The sequence below is a fragment of the Littorina saxatilis genome, linkage group LG8 (assembly GCF_037325665.1).
Source record: "Littorina saxatilis isolate snail1 linkage group LG8, US_GU_Lsax_2.0, whole genome shotgun sequence".
Lineage (NCBI taxonomy): Eukaryota > Metazoa > Mollusca > Gastropoda > Littorinimorpha > Littorinidae > Littorina > Littorina saxatilis.
Genome location: NC_090252.1, coordinates 31,692,954 through 31,717,774, shown reverse-complemented (window position 1 = coordinate 31,717,774; position 24,821 = coordinate 31,692,954). Strand labels below are relative to the sequence as shown.

Genomic DNA, 24,821 nt, shown 5'->3' with positions numbered 1-24,821 from the left:
TGCTCTTACCTGTAAGGACGAAGCGGATCTCCCTCTCCATAGCAATATGTTCGTTGCTGACTTTCCATTTCCACACAGTCTCATCACTTTTGTCCACGACTTTGCTCAGAGAGAACTGTCCTGTCTCTTCCGCACACATGCACTCCTCTGGTCTGAAAGAAAAACACTTGCCACTGCGGGCGATGAGCATTTTGCAGACGTCGTGGGTAATGTTATGTTTGTTGTCTAGCTTGCCGACAGTGATGGTGTAGGTTTCCGCATTGAATCTACACTTGCTGGTGTCGAGTGCAAAGGGAAGGTTCAGCTGGGATCCGACAACCACGTTATGATCATGAGAGTCGCCGAGGGTCGGAAATTCGAATCTGGCACCTGTTGACAGAATATAAGCGACCCCTTAGAAACAAACATTTCAAATCTCGTATCGGGCGACACAATCGCTATCCACTCAGTCGGTGTAAACCGATACTTGTTTTTTGTGTGACCTATACGCGCGCGGTGCTGGATTCGCCTCCGACGGCTCGATCGAAAAGACTTTTGCGATCGCAGAGTTAACAAATCGCGTGAAGCGATATCAAAACATTAAGTCAATATGATAGGTTGAATTTAAACTAAAAGATCAACATTAAAAACCAGCCATCACCGAGACTAAATGTAGTAAGTCTGGGCTACAAGAAAAACTGAGACGGGTCACGCTCGGCTTCGTGAAGCATGCAAACATAGTAGGCTACTTATTTTCTTTAATTGTGAGCACATTTTTAGAATGAACATGGCATACCTATATATATATATATATTTATTCAGGAAACAATACAATATAAGGTGACATCACTTTTAGATCGATTACTCAAATCCGTCGCGATATAACCTTCGTGGTTGAAAACGACGTTAAACACCAAATAAAGAAAGAAAGATTACTCAAATTCTACTTGTAATCATAATGTTGCCTAATTAACATATTTTAATGAATTGTAAGTACATTTTCAGAGTGAACAAGGCACATTTATATATGTTTGGATTCAAAAGATAATAAAGAATAAGATTAAATCCTTTTTGGGTCGATTACTATAATTTTTATTTTCATTACCATTTTCAGATTTTTAATGACCAAACTCATCAATCATTTTTAAGCTGCCAAGCGGTAATGCAATCCGATAGTCTGGACTGAGTCGAAGATTAGTTGACTAAAATTTCAATCAATTTGATCGAAAAATGAGGGCGTGACAGTGCCGCCTCATCTTTCACAAAAAACGGATGTGACGTCATCAAAGCAATTTATGGAAAAAAGGAAAATTTGATCAGGGCACATTGTACCCAGAAACTATTATGTGAAGTTTCATGAAGATCGGTCCAGTACTTTTCTCGGAATCATTCTGCACACACACACACACACACACACACACACACACACACACACACACACACACACACACACACACACACACACACACACACACACACACACACACACACACACACACATACACACACACACATACACCACCACCCTCGTCTCGATCCCCAGTCTATGTTAAAACATTTAGTCAAAAGTTGACTAAATTTAAAAAGGGTGAAGTCGACATTGGCTGTCGCCGTTTGGTTTTAAATAGACAAGCAATTGCCTTGAGAACACGTAAAAATACAACAAGCTCCATATATACAGTAACTTTTATTGGCAGACCTAATGATTTCAAGCAGCAGTATGCAGAGGTGCTCCACATTCACATGCAATGTCACTCTTCGTACTGGAAACAGGCATTCAATGATCTTTTGTTTTTGTGTTTAAGAATGTGTTGTTGTTGTTGTTGTTGTTGTTGTTGTTTGTTGTAATTTGTTGTTGTTGTTGTTGTTTGTTTGTTCTGTTCAATGTATTCAAGAGCTTACGAACTGAATATAAGTTCCGCATGTTAGCAAAACACACACACACACACACACACACACACACACACACAAATGAGAATACCTCAATAATGAGATGAATAAGAATCAGAGTACTGCTGCCGCTGCTGCTAGTGATGATGATGATGATGATGATGATGATGATGATGATGATGATGATGATGATGATGATGATGATGATGACCCAATTCAATCAAGATAAAAGGAAATAATTCTCATTGAAAAGGATCCGCTTGTGTATGATACACTAACTCTGTTTCTGAATAAGTGTCTCATTTGTAACAACACTGTCGCGATTTTGTGTACTGTGCATTGTGTTGCTTAACTGATGCATTAACTGTGGAGTGTCCTTCTGTACTTTGTGTTTATTAAACTTATTATTTCAATATGCTCTTCGTTATTTAACACGCAGCATTGCTTAATGAAATACACTTTTCCTGTTGTATAATTATGCTTTTATTTATGTTCTCACTTTCATTATCTAAAAATTATTCAAAAGTCTTTAATTATTTATTCGTTAGCCATAGTAGATACCTCCCCCCCCCTCCTCCACCTTTCGGGCGAAGGTAGGATGTGCAAAAATAATAATTGTCATTGTCATTGTCTCTCTGAACAATAGTTTTCAGTTTAACCATGCGGATTAAAGCATGAGTGTTTTTGTATTACTTTGGTAGACAAATGACCAAATCTGAAAGGCAACAGGAAATATCTCTGACTTTCTTTACGTAAACGTTATTTAACAAACATTGTTGATTGGAAATCATTGTTTCATGGAAGGTTTGATCCCAGAGTTGGGGTCAAAACAGTTTATTGTGTCTACAGTTTGAAAGTTAATTTTGTTAACACCATTTTTAGAGTCTTTATTTTTTGTTTGTTTGTTTGTTTGCTTAACGCCCAGTCCACCACAAAGGGTGATATCAGGGCGGTGTTGCTCTGACATTTAACGTGCGCCACACACAAGACAGAAGTCGCAGCACAGGCTTCATATCTCACCCAGTCACATTATTCGGACACCGGACCAACCAGTCCACTAATCCCATAATGCCAGACGCCAGGCGGAGCAGCCACTAGATTGCCAATTTTAAAGTCTTAGGTATGACCCGGCCGGGGTTCGAACCCACGACCTCCCGCTCACTGGGCGGACGCCTTACCACTAGGCCACCGTGTTGCGGTAGAGTCTTTATTTGTTTTTTTGCTTGCATGTATCAAGATAAATCATACAGAAAATATATGCTTTGGTGTTTGATAGAGTCGTGCAACATGGTTGTCAAGTAACATGTAAACTCGTGTATGTTTATTGTGTCTTCTGCTCGCTCAGTAATGGGGTCATCAGGTCAACTTCTCTCAAAGATCGGTGCTTCATTTCTTTTTCTCTTTCTATATTGTCTTTATTTTCTCATCTCTCTCTCCTAACTGTATCCGGTCTTTCTCTTGTCTTTATGTTCTTTGTTTTTAACTATTCTTAAATATGTCTGCCATCATGTTTATTTCTGCTTTGCTAGTCTGTAAACAGGGGCGGAGCAGTTAAGCCAGAGGAGGGGGGGGGTGTTACAACCTGAGGTCCAGGAGTCGGTAGACCCCTGGTGGGGTACAGGGGCAACGGCCTGTTGGCGGGTTTGGGTGGCAAAGCCCCCCTGAAGCTGAAGAATGTTAGCTATTTTATAAACAATGTCTGGCTTATCCTTGATTTTTAAAAATTCACAGACAGAACATGTTTTTGGTTTTTTTCACAGACAGAAACATAAATTGTGTGGTTTTTGTTTAGACAGCCGGGGGGGAGGGGGGATTCCGGAACCCCTGTAACACACCCCTAATTCGCCCCTGGTAAAGGAACCACAAATATAAGCATAAGTATGCTTGAGTACGGATCCAGCTGTATGGAGACTCGCTTTCCCCAGGGAGACTGCAGTCCGAGTTCCATTGAGGCTAACCTCACATAATGATAATAATGCGAATATTTATAGGACGCAAATCCTGATACAGTTTTTAGCGCCTCACAAAAACATACATAAATAAATTATTCTGTACACAATTCAAAATCAAATAATAATAAACATTGAAAGAAACTAATACAATTTACACAGTGTTCAATGCACAGTTGGACTGGGTGGCCGAGTGGTAACGCACTTGTGCTCGGAAGCGAGAGGTTGCGAGTTCGACCCTGGGTGAGGGCGTTAGCAATTTTCTCCCCCCTTTCCTAACCTAGGTGGTGGGTTCAAGTGCTAGTCTTTCGGATGAGACGAAAAACCGAGGTCCCTTCGTGTACACTACAGTAACATTGGGGTGTGCACGTTAAAGATCCCACGATTGACAAAAGGGTCTTTCCTGGCATAGGCATAGATGAAAAAATGTCCACCAAAATACCCGTGTGACTTGGAATAATAGGCCGTGAAAAGTAGGATATGCGCCGAAATGGCTGCGATCTGCTGGCCGATGTGAATGCGTGATGTATTGTGTAAAAAAGTTTCATCTCACACGGCATAAATAAATCCCTGCGCCTTGAATATGTGCGCGATATAAATTGCATTAAAAAAAAAAAATAAAATAAGATCCCTGCGCTTACAACTGTACCCACGGAATACGCGCGATATAAGCCTCATATTGATTGATTGATTATGAATTTTAAAATACAAAGCACACAAGTAAAAGTAGTTATTGTACATGAATAGCTCAGAAACTGTTGCTGATAACACACACACACACACACACACACACACACACACACGCACGCACACACACACACACAGGCACACACACACACATACACACACACACACGCACGCACACACACTCATACACACACACACACACACACACACACACGCACACACACACACACACACACACACACACACACACACTGACACATTCTCACCCAAACCACCAGAGGAAATGCATGAGCACATACATATTACAAATATTACATGACTAATATCTTGTCCTAAGTTTCATCCTCGTACAAACATATCTTATGGCCCCATTCCGTAACAAATTTAAAGGTTTATTTAAACCAACAGGTAGAATGCAATACACTCACATTGTCCGTGGGCTATTGCCAAGATGCAGAGAAATGTCATCGCCTGAAGACAGAATGACCAAGACACTGTTCCCATCTTCACTGTATGAACGCGGCAGAATGATTATTATTTTTGTGTGTCACGGTCGCGCCTTTTCCATTCGAATCGCCTTGTGATCATATTGATGTGGGCCGTACAGGACAATTGTTTACTCTTAATTGACTTTCACATATAATTCAAGGAATGAGACAAACCATCTCGACTTTGAAATTTCCGCCTTCCCGAATTCATCATACGCTTTTAATCAAACAGAAGTGTTGCGTTGATAATTACTACATCCCTTTAGAAAGCCCAAAACTGTATGTATGTGTGTGAGTGTGTGTCAGTGTGTATGTGTGTGTGTGTGTGTGTGTGTGTGTGTGTGTGTGTGTGTGTGAGCCTGTGCGTGTGCGTGTGTGTGTGCGTGTGTGTTTGTGTATGTATGTGTGTGAGTGCATGTGTGTATGTGTGTGAAATAGAAAAAGAGAGACAGAGGCAGAGACAGAGAGGGAAGAGGGAGAAATAGGGGGGGGGGGGGGAGGGAGAGAGACACAATAAGACACAGACAGAGTAGGGGTAAAAGAGGGGACGAGGGTGGGGGTGTTGGGGGGGGGGGGGGGTGGGGTTGGATGTCAATTTCTTCACTATAAATTTTTAAAATGTATATCAAGGAAATAAATAGACATAGCAACTATTTTGTTTGCCAAAAGGTGACAACGAAGATAAAAAGCAATTTCGGGAAGGCGGAAATGTTAATGCCGACGTGTCTCGCCTGAGTCCTTATGATTCTGCTGACGAATCGACAAGCAATCAGTTTGGGCTGACTTTTAGCGGTGTGATCACAAGGCAATACGATCTGGAAAGGCTACATACAATATGTATGCCGTGTTGATGCAGTGAGGATGGGAACAGTGTCTTGGTCATTCTGTCTGCAGGCTCTGACACTTCTTTGGAACCTGGCGATAGCCCGTGGACAATGTGAGTGTTTTGCTGCTTCTAATTGCTGGTTGAAACAAGCCTTTAACTCAACTGCAATATCGTGGCATACTTATGTAGAATGTGCAAATAAGACCCGTTACCACACACCATGTTGCTAATATTATTGGATCCTCAACACAAGAGCTGTAGAGGACACAGCCAGAAGAGCGTGAAAAGGAAAGAAACATAAAACAAGTTGTGTCAATTGAAATCAGAACAGTTAGTCAATCTGTCGGCCTTACAGAATGAAACTAAACGCACGGCATTTTGTTCACCAAGACTAAAAAGTCATGGGCTAGCCAAAACTTGCCATCACTTTTGAACTATAAAATAATTTCAATGTACACATGTATTTGAAAACAATCAACAATGTTTGCCTCAAGCAAATTTGTTACGAAACTAAGGTCAGAGATACTTTCCTGTTTCCATTGAAACTTAGTGATCTGTCTATCAAAGCAACTGAATGCACAAACACCTTTGCTGTAATTATCGGATTGTAACTTAAACGAATTGTTTTGAGAGAGAGAGAGAGAGAGAGAGAGAGAGAGAGAGAGAGAGAGAGAGAGAGAGAGAGAGAGAGAGAGAGAGAGAGAGAGAGAGAGAGAGAGAGAGAGAGAATGTGTATTCTACAGTCTCTAGTGCTGCCGAACTGTTGTGTGCGTTACGTTAGTATAATGTGATTCTATTGTATTGTATCTGTTTTTCATGTCGATTCATTGCAGTTCTCTCTTCTCTTAGAAAGAGAGAGGAAGAGAGAGAGAGAGACAGAGAGGGAGAGAGAGAGAGAGAGAGAGAGAGAGAGAGAGAGAGAGAGAGAGAGAGAGAGAGAGAGAGAGAGAGAGAGAGAGAGAGAGATAATGTGTACTATACAGTCTCTAGTGCTGCCGAACTGTTGTGTGCGTTACGTTAGTATAATGTGATTCTATTGTATTGTATCTGTTTTTCATGTCGTGTCATTGCAGTTCTCTCTTCTCTTAGAAAGAGAGAGGAAGAGAGAGAGAGAGAGAAGAGAGAGAGAGAGAGAGAGGGAGAGAGAGAGAGAAAGACAGACAGACAGACAGACAGACAGACATACAGGGGGTGCGGAGAGTCCAATTATATTGAGATCAATTGAATACATGCCTTACCCAAAAAATACCTTACCTAGATTTATGTTCTGTCGTTGTCGTCGTCGTCGTCGTCGTCATTATCATCATCATCATCATCACCATCATCACCATCATCACTACCACCACCACCATCATCAGCGATTCTGTCACCCAATAATGAATTGGAAGCGACTGTTACGGATGGTTTTTCGTGTAAGTGTCTGTGTGTATTTGTTACTATATCAGAAAATATGCGTGCTCTGCTCTGTTTACTAACTAACTTTTACTCACACACACACAGCACTCAAACTAGGTACAAAGACTGAAACACAATTACTGCCCTTTGCCCTCGTACCTATATTGTAACATCAACACAAAAATACAAATATGTTATCTCTCATGCAGTCTACAAATCACTTGCATTCACGTAGAAGAATAATATCTTGAAAACGCGTAGGAGACTAACTGTCTCACGATTGACGAAGTCCTAATCTCACACAATCCTTCTGACGATTATGTTTCCTGTTTAACACAGTTATCACTTTACGCACATTTCACATGTCACGTAATTCTCAGTTGACGAAGTCCTCGTCTCACACAATCCTTCTGTCGATTATGTTTCCTGTTTAACACAATTATCACTTTACGCACATTTCACATGTCACGTAATTCTCAGTTGACGACGTCCTCGTCTCACACAATCCTTCTGACGATTATGTTTCTTCAGTGGTAATTCACACATACAATGACTACTCACTATTCAGCGGGTACATACTCTGGATCCAAATCACCCACGACAGAATACAGCTCGTGGTGAATATGGGGTGGGGTTCCACCGGTTTCCAGAACTCCTGCGCTGATACAACCTTGCGCCCACAATCCACGGATCCGTGGCGCCAAGGAGGGAATGCCCGTCTCTTCTTTCTCTCCCGCCGCCGAGTGGTGCATTCGTCACTCCGACCGGGGTGCTGCGTAAAAAGTTTATGCTACCATAAGTCTCAATTCTTAGATAAACTTTTCCACAAAATAATACTGCCATTCTTTCTCAATACTATTCATTTATCCGTCAACTAGCTTATGCTGTTACAGTATGTACAACAGCTCATTCACAAATGACTTCATTACAAAAGAACATAACAAACATTCCTTTTCAAAATGGCTGACAACAGCTCACGCTTTCCAACCCAATTTACAACATGACTCTCACAGTCATTTCACAAGTCAATATTACTGAGCAAAATACAATTCAATAAATACCTGTATATTCACAGCATAGAATCACACATGATTCTTCCACAACACGAGTCGTACAGCATTCGACCTCAATGTTTGGTGAGCAACATTACAACTAAACGTGGAGACACCCAGAGACACGTCTGCTCTCCCTAAATGTCTGTAATGCTCTGTCTTTCACAATCCAAAATGGCTTCCTCCTGTTAACAATCTTCTCTCTCATTGGTCAATAGCAGCCAATGGAGATATACTTTACAAAAATAGGTCACCTCATCTCAACAGGTGATTTCTGCACTCATGTGAACCACAAGTATGGCAAGCCAATCTGTACACATGTGTTAAACACTTTTTAGACTAAATTATGTACAAATCCATTTGTCACAGCGACTAGTTATTTTTAAAGGGCCGCTTAAATGTATTCTGACAACAGGTGCCAGATTCAAATTTCCGATCCTCGACGACTCTCATGTTCATCAACTGGCCGCCGGCACTCGGCTCAACCTTACCTTTGAACTCAATACGACGGAATGCAGAAATATTAAGGACAATTATAGCATCACTGTCAGCAAAAAGGACAAAACAAAGAACATTTTCACAGACGTCTGCAAGATGATTATTTACCAGAATGGCACGTGCTTTTCGTTTCGTCCGGAAGAGTGCGTGTGCGGGGAGAAGAAAGGACTCTACTATCTTCGTAAAGTCGTGGACAAGAGTGATGGGACTTTGTGGAAATGGAAAGTCAACGATACAAGGATTGCTGAGATCAAGGAGATTACTTTTTTCATCACAGGTAAGAAAAGGGGACAATATGCCAGGTTTAAGAAGAATCTGACTTTTTATTGACACAAAATGAAGTCTTTTTGTGTAGTTAAGTGTGTTGTTTTTAAGTGTGTGTTTCTTTTACATGATTTACTGTTTTTTGGAATACTTTGAAAAATCGCAGCCATATTTATATTTCGTTTTTGTGTGCAATATAAGCGACATAAACCATGGACATAATCAATTAACATCCGTTTAACTTGTGATTGTTGTTCCTTATAACGTAATATCAAATGAACACTCTCTTTTCAGATGACCAATTAGCGCTTCGTGCAGGTGTAACGGTGTCGGTTTTAATCGTCATAGTTGTCTGCACCGCCATCATTGTCCTGGCGAAACGGAGACAGCTTCAAGGTGAGTGAATTGGTTACAGGTGTGCCAACTAAAGAGCCAGTTCAGTTGGGAAGTTCGATTGAGGGATTCAAGCGTGTAATCTAGCAAACGCATGCAGATGCCGAGGTGTGCGGGGCTAACATACATTACACGACGTAAACAAACACACTGTTCATTGCAGAATGTAAACCGTATCGAAAGGCTATCCAACGCAGCATTTATATTTGAAAATTAGAACACTCAAGTACTCATTCTAAGGCATTCGTCGTGTGTATTGACATCTATTCAAACCCTAAACCGAACTCTGTAGCTACTTGGGTGATTTCAAATCCGTATATCTGGCAACAGCGCGTGACATATATACGATTTACTCTCAGGGGCAAAACGTTCGATGGAAATCAAAACAGAGAGAGCGGCGAGAAAAGTTAAGAAATGCCAGACTCGAAACTGACACCACCCTAAACACAGCTTTCAATGTTGAATAACAGAAGGCTCAAACATTCAATCTAAGGTATTCCTGGTGTGTGTTAATCAGATACAACCCCAACCCGAAATGTATAGCTCTTGGCAGGATTAGAGACTTGTTTGTCCATTATATTCCTTTATAATCTATAATTTATGTATGCAACTATATGACTTACGTACAGCAGTAGCAGGAGGAGACCGAAGCAGCAGCAGCAGTAGAAGTAGGTGCAGCGGTAACAGCAGCAGCAGCGGCGGCGGCGGCGGCAGTATTTGTTTGTTTGTTTGCTTAACGCCCAGCCGACCACGAAGGGCCATATCAGGGCGGTGCTGCTTTGACATTTAACGTGCGCCACACACAAGACAGAAGTCGCAGCACAGGCTTCATGTCTCACCCAGTCACATTATTCTGACACCGGACCAACCAGTCCTAGCACTAACCCCATAATGCCAGACGCCAGGCGGAGCAGCCACTAGATTGCCAATTTTAAAGCCTTAGGTATGACCCGGCCGGACGTCTTACCACTAGGCCAACCGGGCGGCGGTAGTAGAAGCAGTGGTATTAATAGTAGTACTACTACTGTAAATGGTACAGTGGAACCTCTCTTTTAAGACCCCCCCTCCCTCCCCAATGTAAGACTTCCTCCTTAACTTTGATTGTTCAGATCTTCTGTTCTTAACCTCTGTTAGTTTACCCCTATTTTAAGACTCCTCCTTTTTAAGACCTGATTTTCCCAGACTGTGGATATCTTAATGGGGGGGGGGGGGGGTTCCACTGTAGTGCAGAAGAAGTAGAAGCAGTTGAAGTAGAAGCAGTGGAAGTAGTAGCAGTGGAAGTAGAAGCAGTGGAAATAGAAGCAGTTGAAGTAGAAGCAGTGTAAGTAGTAGCAGTGAAAGTAGAAGCAGTGGAAGTAGAAGCAGTTGAAGTACAAGCAGTGGAAGTAGTAGCAGTGGAAGTAGAAGCAGTGGAAGTAGAAGCAGTTGAAGTACAAGCAGTGGAAGTAGTAGCAGTGGAAGTAGAAGCAGTGGAAGTAGTAGCAGTGGAAGTAGTAGCAGTGGAAGTAGTAGCAGTGGAAGTAGTAGCAGTGGAAGTAGAAGCAGTGGAAGTAGTATCAGTGGAAGTAGTAGTAGTGGAAGTAGTAGCAGTGGAAGTAGTAGCAGTGGAAGTAGTAGCAGTGGAAGTAGTAGCAGTGGAAGTAGTAGCAGTGGAAGTAGAAGCAGTGGAAGTAGTAGCAGTGGAAGTAGTAGCAGTGGAAGTAGAAGCAGTGGGAGTAGAAGCAGTGTAAGTAGAAGCAGTTGAAGTAGAAGCAGTGGAAGTAGTAGCAGTGGAAGTAGAAGCAGTGGAAGTAGAAGCAGTGGAAGTAGTAGCAGTGGAAGTAGTAGCAGTGGAAGTAGTAGCAGCAGTGGTAGAAGTAGGGTAAGGAGGAAGAGAGAGAGAGCGTGACAGAAGCATCAGTTTTACCAGTAGCCTATCATAATACATTGTTTTGAATACTAGTGGTAACAGAAATAAAAGCAGCAGCAGAAGAAGAACATGGTATACTAATTAGTTGCAGAAAACAGAAGCGGTACGTAGCAGTAACAAAGCAGATATCGCTTATTTGAGAAAGTGTAGAAACACAGACTAATTGAAAGACAAGAGCTAGAGAGGACACAGCCAGGAGAGAGTAATGAGGAACTAAAAGATCAAACAGCAGCAGTGTTCAACATCAATTAGAATGCATTACTTTGAACTTGCATTAACTCAGTTTGAAAATGATACTTCCTGCCTCAAATGCACATTGTTACTCATAATGCTGATATCTGTGCAATGTTTCTTGTCGAGTGGACAAAAAAGTGTGCACGTGCATTACGATTAAAATATGCATTACTTCGAACATGCATAAACTCAGTTTGAAAATGATACTTCCTGCCTCAAATGCACATTGTTACTCATAATGCTGATATCTGTGCAATGTTTCTTGTCGAGTGGACAAAAAAGTGTGCACGTGCATTACGATTAAAATATGCATTACTTCGAACATGCATAAACTCAGTTTGAAAATGATATCTCTAGCCTCAAATGCAAATTCTTACTAATAATGCTGATATTTGTGCAATGTTACTTGTCGAATGGACAAAAGGATGTGCAAGTGCATTATGATTAAAATATGCATCACTTCGACCTAGCATTAACTCAGCTTGAGAATGATGCATATTTCCTGCCTCAGCTGCATAACAAGTATAACATTCTTACTCACAATGCGTATCTTTGTGCAATGGTTCTTGTTGAATGGACAGAGTGGTGTACACGCGCATTACGATTACAATATGCATTACTTCGGACTAGCATTAACTCAGCTTGAGAATGATGCATACCTCCTGCGTCAAACGCACATTCTTACTCACAATGCGCATATTTGTGCAATATTTTTTTTGTCGAATGAACAAAAAGGTGTGCACGTGCATTACGATTAAAATATGCATTACTTCGGACTAGCATAAACTCCGCTTGAAAATTATAACTCCTGCCTTAAATACACATTAACGCGTGTGCCTGTGTACAATGTTTCTTGTCGAATGGACAGAGTGGTGTGCACGTGCATTACGATTAGAATATGCATTACTTCGGACTAGCATTAACTCAGCTTGAGAATGATGCATACTTCCTGCCTCAGTTGCATAACAAGTATAACATTCTTACTCACAATGCGTATCTTTGTGCAATGGTTCTTGTTGAATGGACAGTGTGACGTGCACGTGCATTACGATTAAAATATGCATTACTTAGAACTAGCATTAACGCAGCTTGAAAATGATGCATACCTCCTGCCTCAAATGCAAATTCTTACTCATAATACGTATTTGTGTACAATGTTTCTTGTCGAATGGACAGTGTGATGTGCAAGTGCATTACGATTAAAATGTGCATTACTTAGAGCTATAGCTTCAAAACGATATCACCTGCCTCAAATGCATATTCTTACTCATAATGCTTATATGACTAAGTGCCAAAAGGTGCTCACAGAACAGAAGACGACTTTGTTTTACAATAAAAATGTTTCTAAAAACGTGTGTCTGCTGAAAATTGGTGTGTGTGTGGATGAATGTGCGAAGAGATAGTGGACATAATTTCGTGTGTCTGACTTGAACGGTTTTGAAGTTATCTTTGTTTAAAGTCAAAAATAACGCCAAAACCGGCCATCTGAAAAAGGACATCGTGATACCTCGTGTTTTGAATATGCCACAGAAAAATAACAAGAAGCACAAATGAATTGCATTTAGTTTGATTGAATGCCTGAAACATCGCTTTACAGACGAGACCAAACGTCAAATCTAAATCTCGAGAGAATTTTTTTTTTTCGATAACCGAATTTTAAGGTGTCGCACGCAAGATGATTCGTCATCACGGCATACATTTTTCAATCGCAGATATTTACTAAATTTCTTTTTCAAAAACTCTGGAATTGATGTCGACACGTCAAGCGATAACGGTGTATCAAACTGCTGTCTTTCAAGTAATCCAGCAAAGACTGCAGAACTTTTGAACAGCATTTTTGAAAACGATTTGAAAATTTCGTCATATCTTGCGTGCGACAAAATGTTCGGTAATTAACGGTTATTTTCTTTTAAAAACAAAATTTACATGTACAAAGATCTACTTCATTTACGGAACCACGTGACACATTCTGTGTTCAAAATTTGTGAAGAAATCACGAACCACGATTGCGCTATCAAGTGTTGAAATTATGTCGTCAACATCTTTTCAGATCTTGCGTGCGACACCTTCTTGCGTTCAACATAAAATGTCACTACCTTATCGAGTTTAATGGGTAAAACTAACTATTTGTTGTCTTAGTTTAATCTTCTTAATTAAAAGCGTAATAAAACCGAACTTCTAAGATGAATTTTAATTGAGATTAGCGAAAGAGCGGGCACGCAAGTCGACCTTAAAGTAAAAGAATGATAACACGAGCGTTTGTCGTGTTGTCTTGCGTGCAACACATTGTCCAAAAAGGAAAATGTATATTTTTCTCAGACGTTTTTTAAGTTGAAACCTTGAAACTTCACACACATTTGGGGTTTAATCGCCCCCATGCATGGTAAAAGTCTTGTTGACCCTTGTCAGATTTCAAGGTCACGGCTGGGTCACATGTGGTTCAGAAAACGGATGAAACATATTTTTTCAGAGATTTTTGAAGCTAGAACCTTCAAACTTCAAACAACGCTTTTGCTTAATGATTGTTCAACATGGAGAATTCAAGGTTGATCCTTGAGAAATGTGAAGGTCATAGCAGGGTCTCGTGTGGGTAAAAAAAAAAACATAACCTTTTTCTCAGAGTTTTTCAAAGCAAGAACCTTGAAAGTTCACATTTTTGGGCTTAATAGCCTCCATACACGGTTAAAGTCTTGTTGACCTTTGTCGAATCTCAAGGTCACATGGGCAAATCAAAAACACGAAAATGCATCATTATCTCAGTTTTTTTTAAAGGGAGAGCCTTCAAACATCACACAACTCTCAACTCCGACTTAAAGAAGTTAAGGTAGATCCTTGTCACATGTCAAGGTCACAGAAAGGTCTCGTACGGGTAAAACAAACAAAACAAACAGATAATATTCATTTTTTCAGCTTTGTTGTTAGCTAGAATAGAGGCACATGCCACCATTCCATTCAACATGACTCATAGAAATGTATGATGTATGACGTAATTGCATTGTGTGTAATGACGCGGCTGCCTCTGTAGTTATTCCAGCCTTTGAAGAAATGGCGTTTTTCCTTGCTTGGACACATTTTTCCTTTTCTTGGATGTTTCAGGAGTTTGGGTGAGTTTGGTGTATATGGTTGAACACAATTTAAAATTTGCATAAAAGTGTATTAAAATAAACAGTGGTAGCCAGTCTCATCTGTTGTGTCGACAATTTAATCTCTTTTGTGTGACCTCAACTTGACCCCTCTGAATGCTCTCAATCATGGAAATTGACCACACTTTGATTATAACCAAACAACATCAAAACTTTGGAATGTGTGAAGTTTCAAAGGTGTTGCTTAAAAGGCGTTCGTGAAAATGACAATTGTATGTGTCTGACTTCAATGCGACCCCGCTGCGACCTTGACGTTTGATTTTATCAACCAGACTTTCATCATGTGTGAATGACTTCAAACACTATAAAACTAGTTGAAGAAATTGACAATTTTTCAAAGTTTAAGCCAGATGGCACTGCTGTGACCTTGAAATTTGACAAACATTAACCAGGCGGTCACCTTTTTTAAAACATATCCTTAAAGGATCTTTAACCTTACTGTGACCTTGGAATTTGATGAGGTTTAATTTAACTTGCGTAGTGTGCCAAGTTTCAAGGCCCTAGCTTCAAAAACATATGAGAAAACCTCATTGAAAAATGTATATGTTTGACCTCAACGCGACCCTGCTGTGACCTTGACTTTTTCAACCAGACTTTAATCGTGTGTGAACATTATACACTAGAACTGTGTGTATTTTCAAAGCTCGTGCTATAAACGCGCTGAATAAATTGAAAATATTCCACATTTGGACCAGATGTGACCCCGCTGTGACCTTGAACTTTGACAAAGATTAACAAGCAGGTCACTTTTAATGAGGTTTTATAAAAATGCTGAAAGTATGTGAAGTATGTAAAGTCTAACTGATCTAGTATTAAAACATGTAAGACGTGACAACGACAATTTTCCAGTTTGCAAAGGAAATTTAACCTCGCTGTGACCTTGAAATTCAATGTTGTTTAGTGTGATGTGCACCATACCTGGAGGTCATTATACTTTGGTTGTGTGCCAAGTTTCAAAGCCCTAGCTTTAAAAACGTGCGAGATAACCTTAATGCTATGACTCAGTGCCGTTTTGAATGATATAACGAACAAAATTATCGTTATTTGTAAAATCATTTGGGTAAATTTATCTTTTCTTTTCGTAATTGGGTTCCAGCATCTGTTGTCTTAACAAAAATCACAATATCAGTCGTGTTTGTCAACTTTTATTTTTTAGCCCCTTTGTCCGCTTTTCGTGCGCACCTTTTGGCACTTAATCATATATGTGCAATGTTTCTTGTCGAATGGACAGTGTGATGTGCACGTGCATTGCGATTCAAATATTCCTTACTTAGAACTAGCATTAACTCAGCTTGAAAATGATATCACCTGCCTCAAATGCATATTCTTATAAGCTTACTATATGTGTGTACATTACAATGTTTCTTGTTGATTGGACAACGTTGTGTGCACGATCGAGCATTACGATTACAATGTGACCCTCCACCACGAAATGAGTCGCATGTCACCTCGCGCGGTTCTGCGCTAGGCTTAATATAAGTCCGGGGAGTGTCTGGTAACAGTCTGAGGGTCACCTTATAGTCCCAGGCTTATAACTCAAACGGTTTTCGCTCTTTTCTAAAACGGGTTTTACCACTGGATAGATCATAAAAAAACTCTTTAGGAAAATGTACAAATATGAAAATCATGCAAAGGTGACATGCGACTCAATCCGTGGTGCAGGGTCACAAATAAGAAACGGTATTAACTCAGCTTAAAAATGATATATCATGCCTCAAATCCACATTGTTACTCATAATGCGTATCTGTGTACAATTAATGTTTCTCGTCGAATGGACAGAGTGGTATGCTCGTATCGTCCGTCGTCTGCAGGTACTGCGCACAGCAATACAGCGATCAACAGCCGACGCTGTGGTGTACAGAGAGGAGCAGCCATCTCTGCCTGGCGATCGGCCTTCGTCAGACGATTTGCAGTCACATGACTATGTTGCAATCGCGGATGGCACATATCAAAGTATGACGTCTGTTTTTCAATTGTATTTTGTTTATTTTGCTTAATCGTTTGCTTGTTTGACGTTTGTTTGTTTCCATTGCTGTTTACATTTTCAATTTTACCGCACTGGACAGATCATCATGAAACTTAAATTCAAACTGTTCCAGATAATATATCTACCGGTTAATGTCTTTCATGACATATTATATCTGGTTTTCAAAACAAAAACAAAAAAACAGTTTCCTCCGAAATCGGCGTATGCTGCCTGAATGGTGGGGTAAACACGATCATACACGTCAAAATCCACTCGTGCAAAAACATGAGTGAACCTGGGAGTTTCAGACCATGAACGAAGAAGAAGAGGGGAAAAAAACAGTTGAGGAAAAACAGTACTGTGGCAACCTCATTTTGTAATCAAATGTAATGACACTCAAGATTTTGGCTACCCATGCCTCACTAGTACTGACCGGTCTTGGTTTGATGTTTTAGTTTCAGGCCGACAGATTTACTTCAAGTGTTGATATCGGTTCACATGCCTTTATAAAAAATAAAAATAAATGTGTCTTGCACTTTTTGGGATGGATTGTTTTATTTTTTAATTTTTTATTATTAATTCTTGGATTAAGACACGTTTTGAAAACGAAAAAGACGACGCCAACAGTCTGTATTTTTTTCATTTTTCTTTGTCAAGAGAGAACGATAAAACACTCTGGTAAAATAATTACGAATACGAGATAACAGCAAGAAAAAGATGTTTTAATAGTTTGAATCAACTATGGACGTGATCAATCACATTAGCTGAACTCCCGCATCAACATATCACATTCGTACTTATTTCACGACATTGCAATTGACTTACTTTTTTGTTCAACCCAATAACATTGGTTGGGCCTAAAAAAAAAAATAGGTGTGGTTACGGTAACCCGACCTACCCTATTTTTAGGGGCCGATCCTATAACTTTTTATTACATTTGTCAACAAACAAACAAAAAAGCAACAAAAAAAAACGAGTGCAAAAAACGCAATCAAAGCGAAAGCGCCCGAGTCGCACACCTATTTCCCTGTCAAGTAGGTTTAATTTGTACACATTAGAAAAAAAAGTTTTAAAAAAAAAAGTGATTGCCTACCTACCTACCCTATTTTTTTTGGCTATGTTACCGTAACCACACCTATTTTTTTTTTGGCCTTACATCCTCTGTCAATACGGTTTCCCCGATTATTGTTGCAGGCACAGGTAACAGCAGCAAAGCTTCCTCCAACGCATCCCCCGAACCCAGGTCCGTCTACCTGTCCCTGCGTCGCACTGCCTGGCCACCAAGAGAAAGCAATGTTGATGAGGACAACACCAGGTCTGTTGTCTTTTGGTTTCTTCTTCTTGTCGTTCGTTATTTTGCGTTTTTGCGTGGATCTGTGGTTGGTTAAGGCCGGTGCGCCTGTTGGCCCAGATCCTCCGACTTCAGCCCTTAGGTTTCTTTCAGGGTTACCCCGCCCTTAGTTCCTAGCTCAAAAACCTAACCCTGGGAACACATGGGGGATTTCTTACCGGGGGTCCCACCCCGGGGCTAGAGCTTTTAATGCGGCTCTTACTCGCATGGTGTAACCGTCATCGGACACGTAGTGCATTTATAGGGTAGTCGCGAGTGCCATCTGCCATCCCACCCCGTCCTGGTAGAGACACCGCTAGTTGGTCCGGGACTGCTTATTCTATATTCGCAGCTGGCCCCCATATCTGGGGGCCGTTCCCCTATCCGCCACCTGGGGATGTAGCTCAGTCGGTAGCGCGCTGGATTTATATCCAGTTGGCCGCTGTCAGCGTGAGTTCGTCCCCACGTTCGGCGAGAGATTTATTTCTCAGAGTCAACTTTGTGTGCAGACTCTCCTCGGTGTCCGAACACCCCCGTGTGTACACGCAAGCACAAGACCAAGTGCGCACGAAAAAGATCCTGTAATCCATGTCAGAGTTTGGTGGGTTATAGAAACACGAAAATACCCAGCATGCTTCCTCCGAAAGCGGCGTATGGCTCCCTAAATGGCGGGGTAAAAACGGTCATACACGTAAAAATTTGTTTGTTTGTTTATTTGTTGCTTAACGTCCAGCCGACTACGCAGAGCCATATCAGGACGAGGAAGGGGGGGATGAAGGGGGCCACGTGTCAAGCGATTCCTGTTTACAAATGCACTAACCCATTACTTGTGTCCCAGCAGGCTTTAGTAAAACTAAATTAATACCTACTGGAAGATTACCAGTTTCCAGTATGTTAAAATAGGCTTAACCTATCTACTGCTGGACTTACATCAGAACACTAACAGATTAAACTATACATGAATCGCGAGACAAGCGGAAAGAGAAGAGATTTTTGGAAAAAATACAGGTGAATGAGCAAGAAGGCAGAAAAAAGAAAAGAATTCATGAAGAAAAAGAGAGCATGACAGGAAAGAGGAACCAAAAATCTACCTAACAGCAAACTAGAAAGCTCCTGCGGTTCCAAAAACAGGAGGGGCCTTTATTTCATAACCGCAGTGCCCCACTGCGGGATACACGTAAAAGCCGTGGGAGTTTCAGCCCATGAACGAACAAACAAACAAACAAAATATCGCGACGGGGAAAGGGGGGCAGATGGGATAGAGCCACTTGTTAATTGTTTCTTGTTCACAAAAGCACTAATCAAAAAATTGCTCCAGGGGGTTGCAACGTAGTACAATATATGACCTTACTGGGAGAATGCAAGTTTCCCGTACAAAGGACTTAACATTTCTTACATACTGCTTGACTAAAATATTTACAAACATTGACTATATTCTATACAAGAAACACTTAACAAGGGTAAAAGGAGAAACAGAATCCGTTAGTCGCCTCTTACGACATGCTGGGGAGCATCGGGTAAATTCTTCCCCCTAACCCGCGGGGGGGGGGGGGGGGGGGGGGGGGGGGGGGAAGGACCATCTAATAAAGCTTTTGAGTTCGAGGCCGAGTTCATGGTACGTAAAGGAACAGTATTTTCCGTGTAAATACTGCTGCTCAATATCTTAGATCTGCCAAGGCTTATACATGGGTTAAGACCATCCCCCCACTTTACCAAGTACCCAAAATTAAAAGCCTCGGTGCTCTCTGTGTACAGTGTGAGGGCCCCAAAGGGTTTAAAATCGTGATCGTGATTGGCGTTTTTTGACCTTTCTGTGACCGTGATTGCCGACATTTCCATTTCTGTGATCGTGATGACAAAAAAATCAAGTCTCGTGATCGTGATCGTCATTTGTTTTCATCATTGACTGCGGTGATCATTGACAAAAATCAAGGTAACTGTGATCGTGAAAGCTAAAAATTCCCTTCCCGTGATCGTGATGATACCCCCCCCCCCACCCTCCCCTTTGGGGCGCTCAGTGTGAATTGTTCAATGCGTTAATTTATTAAAAGCCACTACTGGCTTAAACAAAAATAAAAGAATTCATCTAAAACTTCCAACTCTATACTCACAAGCAGTCGGGGTGTAGATTGTTGGTATGTGACCAAGTGAGGCGATGTTCTTCTTCTTCTTCTTCTCTCCGTTGGGACCGGGTTTATTTGATAAACGTAAGTGGTCCCGCGTTGATGTCACTTGTCGATTCCGGATGCGGTGTGTGCCTCTTGGAATCGGGATGACAATTTAAAAAAACCAGCACTGAGAAAGGGCAGGAACTGGATAGGTTGGGAGGCGTTTAAAACTATGTACAGGGGTTGAGGGATTAGGGGTTGCCCACTGGCGGTTGCAGGGGACTGCTACCGCGGAGACGTGAGCGGAACGACTCAAGGCTTGGGGCTGATGTCGTCGTCGTGGGAAGATGGTTCCAGTTGGAGATAGTCCGTGGGAAAAAGGTGTTGCATATGGCTTTATGGAAGTCCTGTTGCTGCCTCAGCCCATCTCCTCTTGTTCTTGCGTCGGAGCTATGGAGATAGTTCTTTTCATCTATGCCGACCATCTTGTGCTTGATTTTGTACAGCATCATGAGGCGATTGTTTTCTCGTCTATTTTCCAGAGTTTCCCATCCTAGGTTGTTCAGCATGTTGGTAACTACGCCAGGCGTTTTTTCGAAGTAGTTGTTATGGGCGTATCTGGCTGCTCTTCTCTGGACCATTTCTAATGCCTGCTTGTCATTTTCCTGATGTGGGTCCCACACTGTTGACGCGTATTCGAGCGTGGGACGAACCATGGTTGTGTAGGTAGCTGACTTCACCTTCATCGTGCATTCTTTGAAGTTTCTTCTGAGAAATCCCACGGTTCTGTTTCCTTTGGCGGTCACGTTCTTGATGTGATTGGTCCAAGATAGGTTTTCGGTGATGGTGACTCCTAAGTATTTGCTCTCCTTGGTAGTTTCGAGAGTCTGTCCATGTAGGTGGTAGGTGGACAATATCGGCGGCTTATTCTTGCTGGGAAGTATGCGGATGATGTTGCATTTGCTCGGGTTAAACTCCATTTGCCATTTCTGTTCCCAATTTTGGAGTGCGTTCAGATCTTCTTGAAGGAGGAGTGGATCTTGCTGCTTTGTTACTTTTTTATACAGCAGGCTATCGTCCGCAAAGAGCTTTAGTTTTGAATGTTTAACTGCCTCGGGCATGTCGTTTATGTAGATCAGGAATAGGAGGGGGCCTAGGACTGTACCTTGGGGCACCCCTGACGTCACTGGTCCAGCCGATGAATGAACACCTTCAAGTACTACTTGTTGCGTTCTTCCTGTCAGGAACGAGCATATCCATTTAAGTGTGTTGTTCCTCACTCCGTAGTGGTCGAGCTTGTGAAACAGTCGCTGGTGTGGAACCTTATCAAACGCCTTGCAAATCTTCTTCTTATCCCATGTAATTAAAGCTTGGCCAGATCTGAGACGGTGAGCCGAGAAAGAGTGTTCCTTTAAGTACCATGAAACAATCATGAGCACATTACTTGGGCACGGACTCAAGCATATAACTTATTTCATCGGTCACAACAAGTATAACATTGCAACATTAAAGACACGGGAAAGAGCGAGCTTTGAACTGGAAGATCATGTATCTCAATCTTGTTTAAACTTTCACCAGGTCAGACTACCAACCCCTGAATCGCATCGCCTGCCCAGCAGAAGGCAACGAGCCCGACGGTTGCCCGTACACCATCCCGGGCTTTGGAGCGGAGGGCGTACCTGCCCCGACTGACGCTACTGAAGCCGTTGTTCATCCCGCACCCGCCAACGACGATGACAATGACGAATCGCATGAGTACCTGGATATTATCGTTTAATAATAATCTAAGTGTACAGCCCAATGCTATGCTATGCTAACTTAGTTTTTCTGTCCCAGAACTAGAGTATATTTGGGACATAACGTGGTTATATAATTATGCTAAGAGCAGCCCGATACAGAACCTCGTGCTTTGTAAACAACATCATGCAATGGAACAGCCTGGACTACGCCATTGTCAGACTGCCTACCCCCGACGCCTTGTTGTCGGCAATCGGGAGGGAGTGGGTTCAAACCAAGACCTAATCAACCAAATACCTGTGTACCAAGATCTTCTAACATCAGGATGTACATACACATTTTATGGGACTGAAAAGTGTGCCCGGTAGCCGAGTGGAGAGCCTTTAATGGAATCGAAAGTTTGAATTAATTGACAGGGGCATGTAGTTTTTAGTTGGGGTACCAAAATGGGTGCAATATTTTATTTTGCTGAGTTTATGTTAAACATAAGCTTTGAAGTTGCAAGGAATTGAGACTTTCCTGCATATAAATGTGTTTTCCGTGAACTTTGAAGTTGTAAAGAATGGAGCTTTTTCCACATTTTAATGTGTTACAAATGTACTTTAAAGGCAAATAGATATGATACTGATTTTTTGCTTTTTCATTTGTTAAATCTTAGTTTTGAAGTTGTTCAGAATAAGAATGTTCTGCTTTTAAATGTGTAACGCATTACATGTTGAAGTTGCACGGAATCTGGACTTTTCTGTTTGTAAATTAGAATTGAGATTTGTTTCTATACTTTAATTTGTTAACAATTCCTTTTAAAGTTGTACAGAATAGAGAACTTCCTGCCTGGAAATAGGTTAAACATCAATTTTGAAGTTGTATAGAACTGAGGCGTTTCTGCTTTGTAATGTCAGACGTTAGCTTTGAAGTTGCATGAAATGGAGAGTTTTCGAATTTGAACGTGTTCAACGTTTACTTTTAAGTTGTATGAAATGGAGAGTTTTCGAATTTGAAAGTGTTCAACGTTTACTTTGAAGTTGTATGAAATGGAGAGTTTTCGAATTTGAAAGTGTTCAACGTTTACTTTGAAGTTGTATGAAATGGAGAGTTTTCGAATTTGAAAGTGTTCAACGTTTACTTTGAAGTTGCATGAAATGGAGAGTTTTCGAATTTGAACGTGTTCAACGTTTACTTTTAAGTTGTATAGAACTGAGCCTTATCTTTTTTTCCTTTTTTTTTGAAAGTGTCAAATATTTACTTTGAACTGGAATAGGAGTGAGAATGTTCTGCATTTACATGTTTTGTACATACATTGTGAAGTTGTGGGGAACTGATACGTTCAGCTTTTAATAATAATAATAATAATAATACGCTGTACATCGAGATATAACAATTTCAATAATATAAATACAAAGATGATATTATCATAATACACATTTACAAATATCACTCACGTGCATACATCCTCGTGCACACCACGCGCATACACACTCCCACTCATTAGCAAGTGCTTCCATCCCCCTGCCACTGAGAATGTTCATATACCCCAAGGTTTTAAATGTGTAACACATGAAAGTTTGAGCTGCGCGGGATTTAGCCTTTTCACCATTTGAATATGTGTGATACGTTAAATGTGAAGTTGACCAGTGCTGCAAGACGGGCGCAGTGGCCTAGTGGATAAGACATCGGCCTCCTAATCGGATTGTCGTGAGTTCAAATCCCGGCCGCGACCGCCTGGTGGGTGAAGGGTGGAGATTTTTCCGATCTCCCAGGTCAACTTATGTGCAGACCTGCTCGTGCCTTATCCCCCTTCGTGTGTACATGCAAGCTAAAGACCAAGCGTGCACGAAAAAGATCCTGTAATCCATGTCAGAGTTCCGTGGGTTAAAGAAACACGAAAATACCCAGCATGCCTCCCCCGGAATCGGCGTATAGCTGCCTGAATGGGGTGGTAAAAAGGACATACACGTAAAAATCATCTCGTGCTAAAACATAAGTGAACATGGGAGTTTCAGCCCATGAACAAAGAAGAAAAAGAAGAAGACCAGAACTGAGATCTTTCTTTATTGAAATGTGTTAAACACAACCTTTCAACTTGTTTGTAATTGCATTTTGTAATAGCATTTAAATGTGTACAAACATTAACTCAGAAGTTGTACAGAAGTTGTACAGAAGTTGCTAAGGTTTGTTATTGCTTATTGTCTACTTAAAGGCTCAAGGCGACAAATTTGGTACAGTGGAACCCCCCTTTTAAGACCTCCAAATAAATCTGAGAAAATCGGGTCTTAAAAAAGAGGGATCGAGTCTTAAAATGGGGGTATTTACTAGAGGTTATGAACAGAAATTCTGAGAAAACAAGGTCTTAAAAAGGAGGGAGTCTTAAATTGGATGGGTCTTAAAAGGGGGTTCCACTGTTGAACTTTAAGATACCAGTATCAGCCAGAACAAACCATTTCACTCGTCATGGTAATCACTTATCTGCGTACACACAAACCAGAAGTACCGCAAAGTAGTTTGCCTTTGTTGACATCTTAATTAAGACTGTTTACTTTGAAAATTGAAACGGTTAAATTTGAGCCCAGTATGGTCAATTCCAGAGAAAAGAGGCAAGCCTTTGCATCAGGAATAAAGACTTGATGACAGAAAGAAAACCAAACCGACAGTACATACAACATATTATTCCGCCTGCCTGTGGACAATTACTTGTAAGTGAATTACTCCCAGACAGCGCATGTGCTGGGGTTATAGTTTGACCCCTTGAACTTCTTTGCATGAGTGAATAATTATGTAAGTCTTTTGACTTACCTTTTGAGATGTGTAAAATGTGTCATTGACTTTGCGCTTGTTTTCTTCACATTATTTGATTATGAATAACAAATATTTTAAAAAGTTATAAAAAAGAGTTGCACACACACACACACACACACTCACACACACACACACACACAAGCAATGCACACACACACACACACACACACACACACACA

At 41.1% G+C, this 24,821-nt stretch overlaps 3 protein-coding genes across 3 annotated transcripts in view; 2 read left to right on the top strand and 1 right to left on the bottom strand.

Annotated features, from left to right (window-relative positions):
* Window positions 1-5,028, bottom strand: part of LOC138974293 (uncharacterized) — an 8,810-nt gene extending 3,782 nt beyond the window's left edge. Inside the window, exons 1-2 of the mRNA XM_070347011.1 lie at window positions 4,934-5,028; window positions 10-369 (exon numbers count right to left, since the gene is read on the bottom strand). Of these exons, the coding sequence (XP_070203112.1) occupies window positions 10-369; window positions 4,934-5,009 (436 nt within the window). The 5' untranslated portion in view covers window positions 5,010-5,028. The remainder of the gene's footprint in view (window positions 1-9; window positions 370-4,933) is intronic.
* The window catches only part of LOC138973308 (arylsulfatase B-like), a 443,818-nt gene that overhangs the window by 273,240 nt on the left and 145,757 nt on the right, over window positions 1-24,821 (top strand). The gene's annotated exons all lie outside the window — the stretch shown is intronic.
* Window positions 5,744-24,729, top strand: LOC138973300 (uncharacterized). Its single transcript, XM_070346019.1, has 6 exons — window positions 5,744-5,930; window positions 8,682-9,041; window positions 9,323-9,424; window positions 16,488-16,661; window positions 17,869-17,989; window positions 21,691-24,729. Exons 1-6 carry the CDS (start codon window positions 5,855-5,857, stop codon window positions 21,887-21,889), a joined length of 1,032 nt encoding a protein of 343 aa, XP_070202120.1. The 5' UTR covers window positions 5,744-5,854; the 3' UTR covers window positions 21,890-24,729.

Excerpts from the sequence above, each read along its gene's own strand:
- LOC138973300 (XM_070346019.1), top strand. The coding sequence starts at position 5,855 with ATGGGAACAGTGTCTTGGTCATTCTGTCTGCAGGCTCTGACACTTCTT. Across the intron at positions 5,931-8,681 it reads GGCGATAGCCCGTGGACAAT|GTGCCAGATTCAAATTTCCG; the intron begins GTGAGTGTTTTG and ends TTCTGACAACAG. Across the intron at positions 9,042-9,322 it reads GATTACTTTTTTCATCACAG|ATGACCAATTAGCGCTTCGT; the intron begins GTAAGAAAAGGG and ends CTCTCTTTTCAG.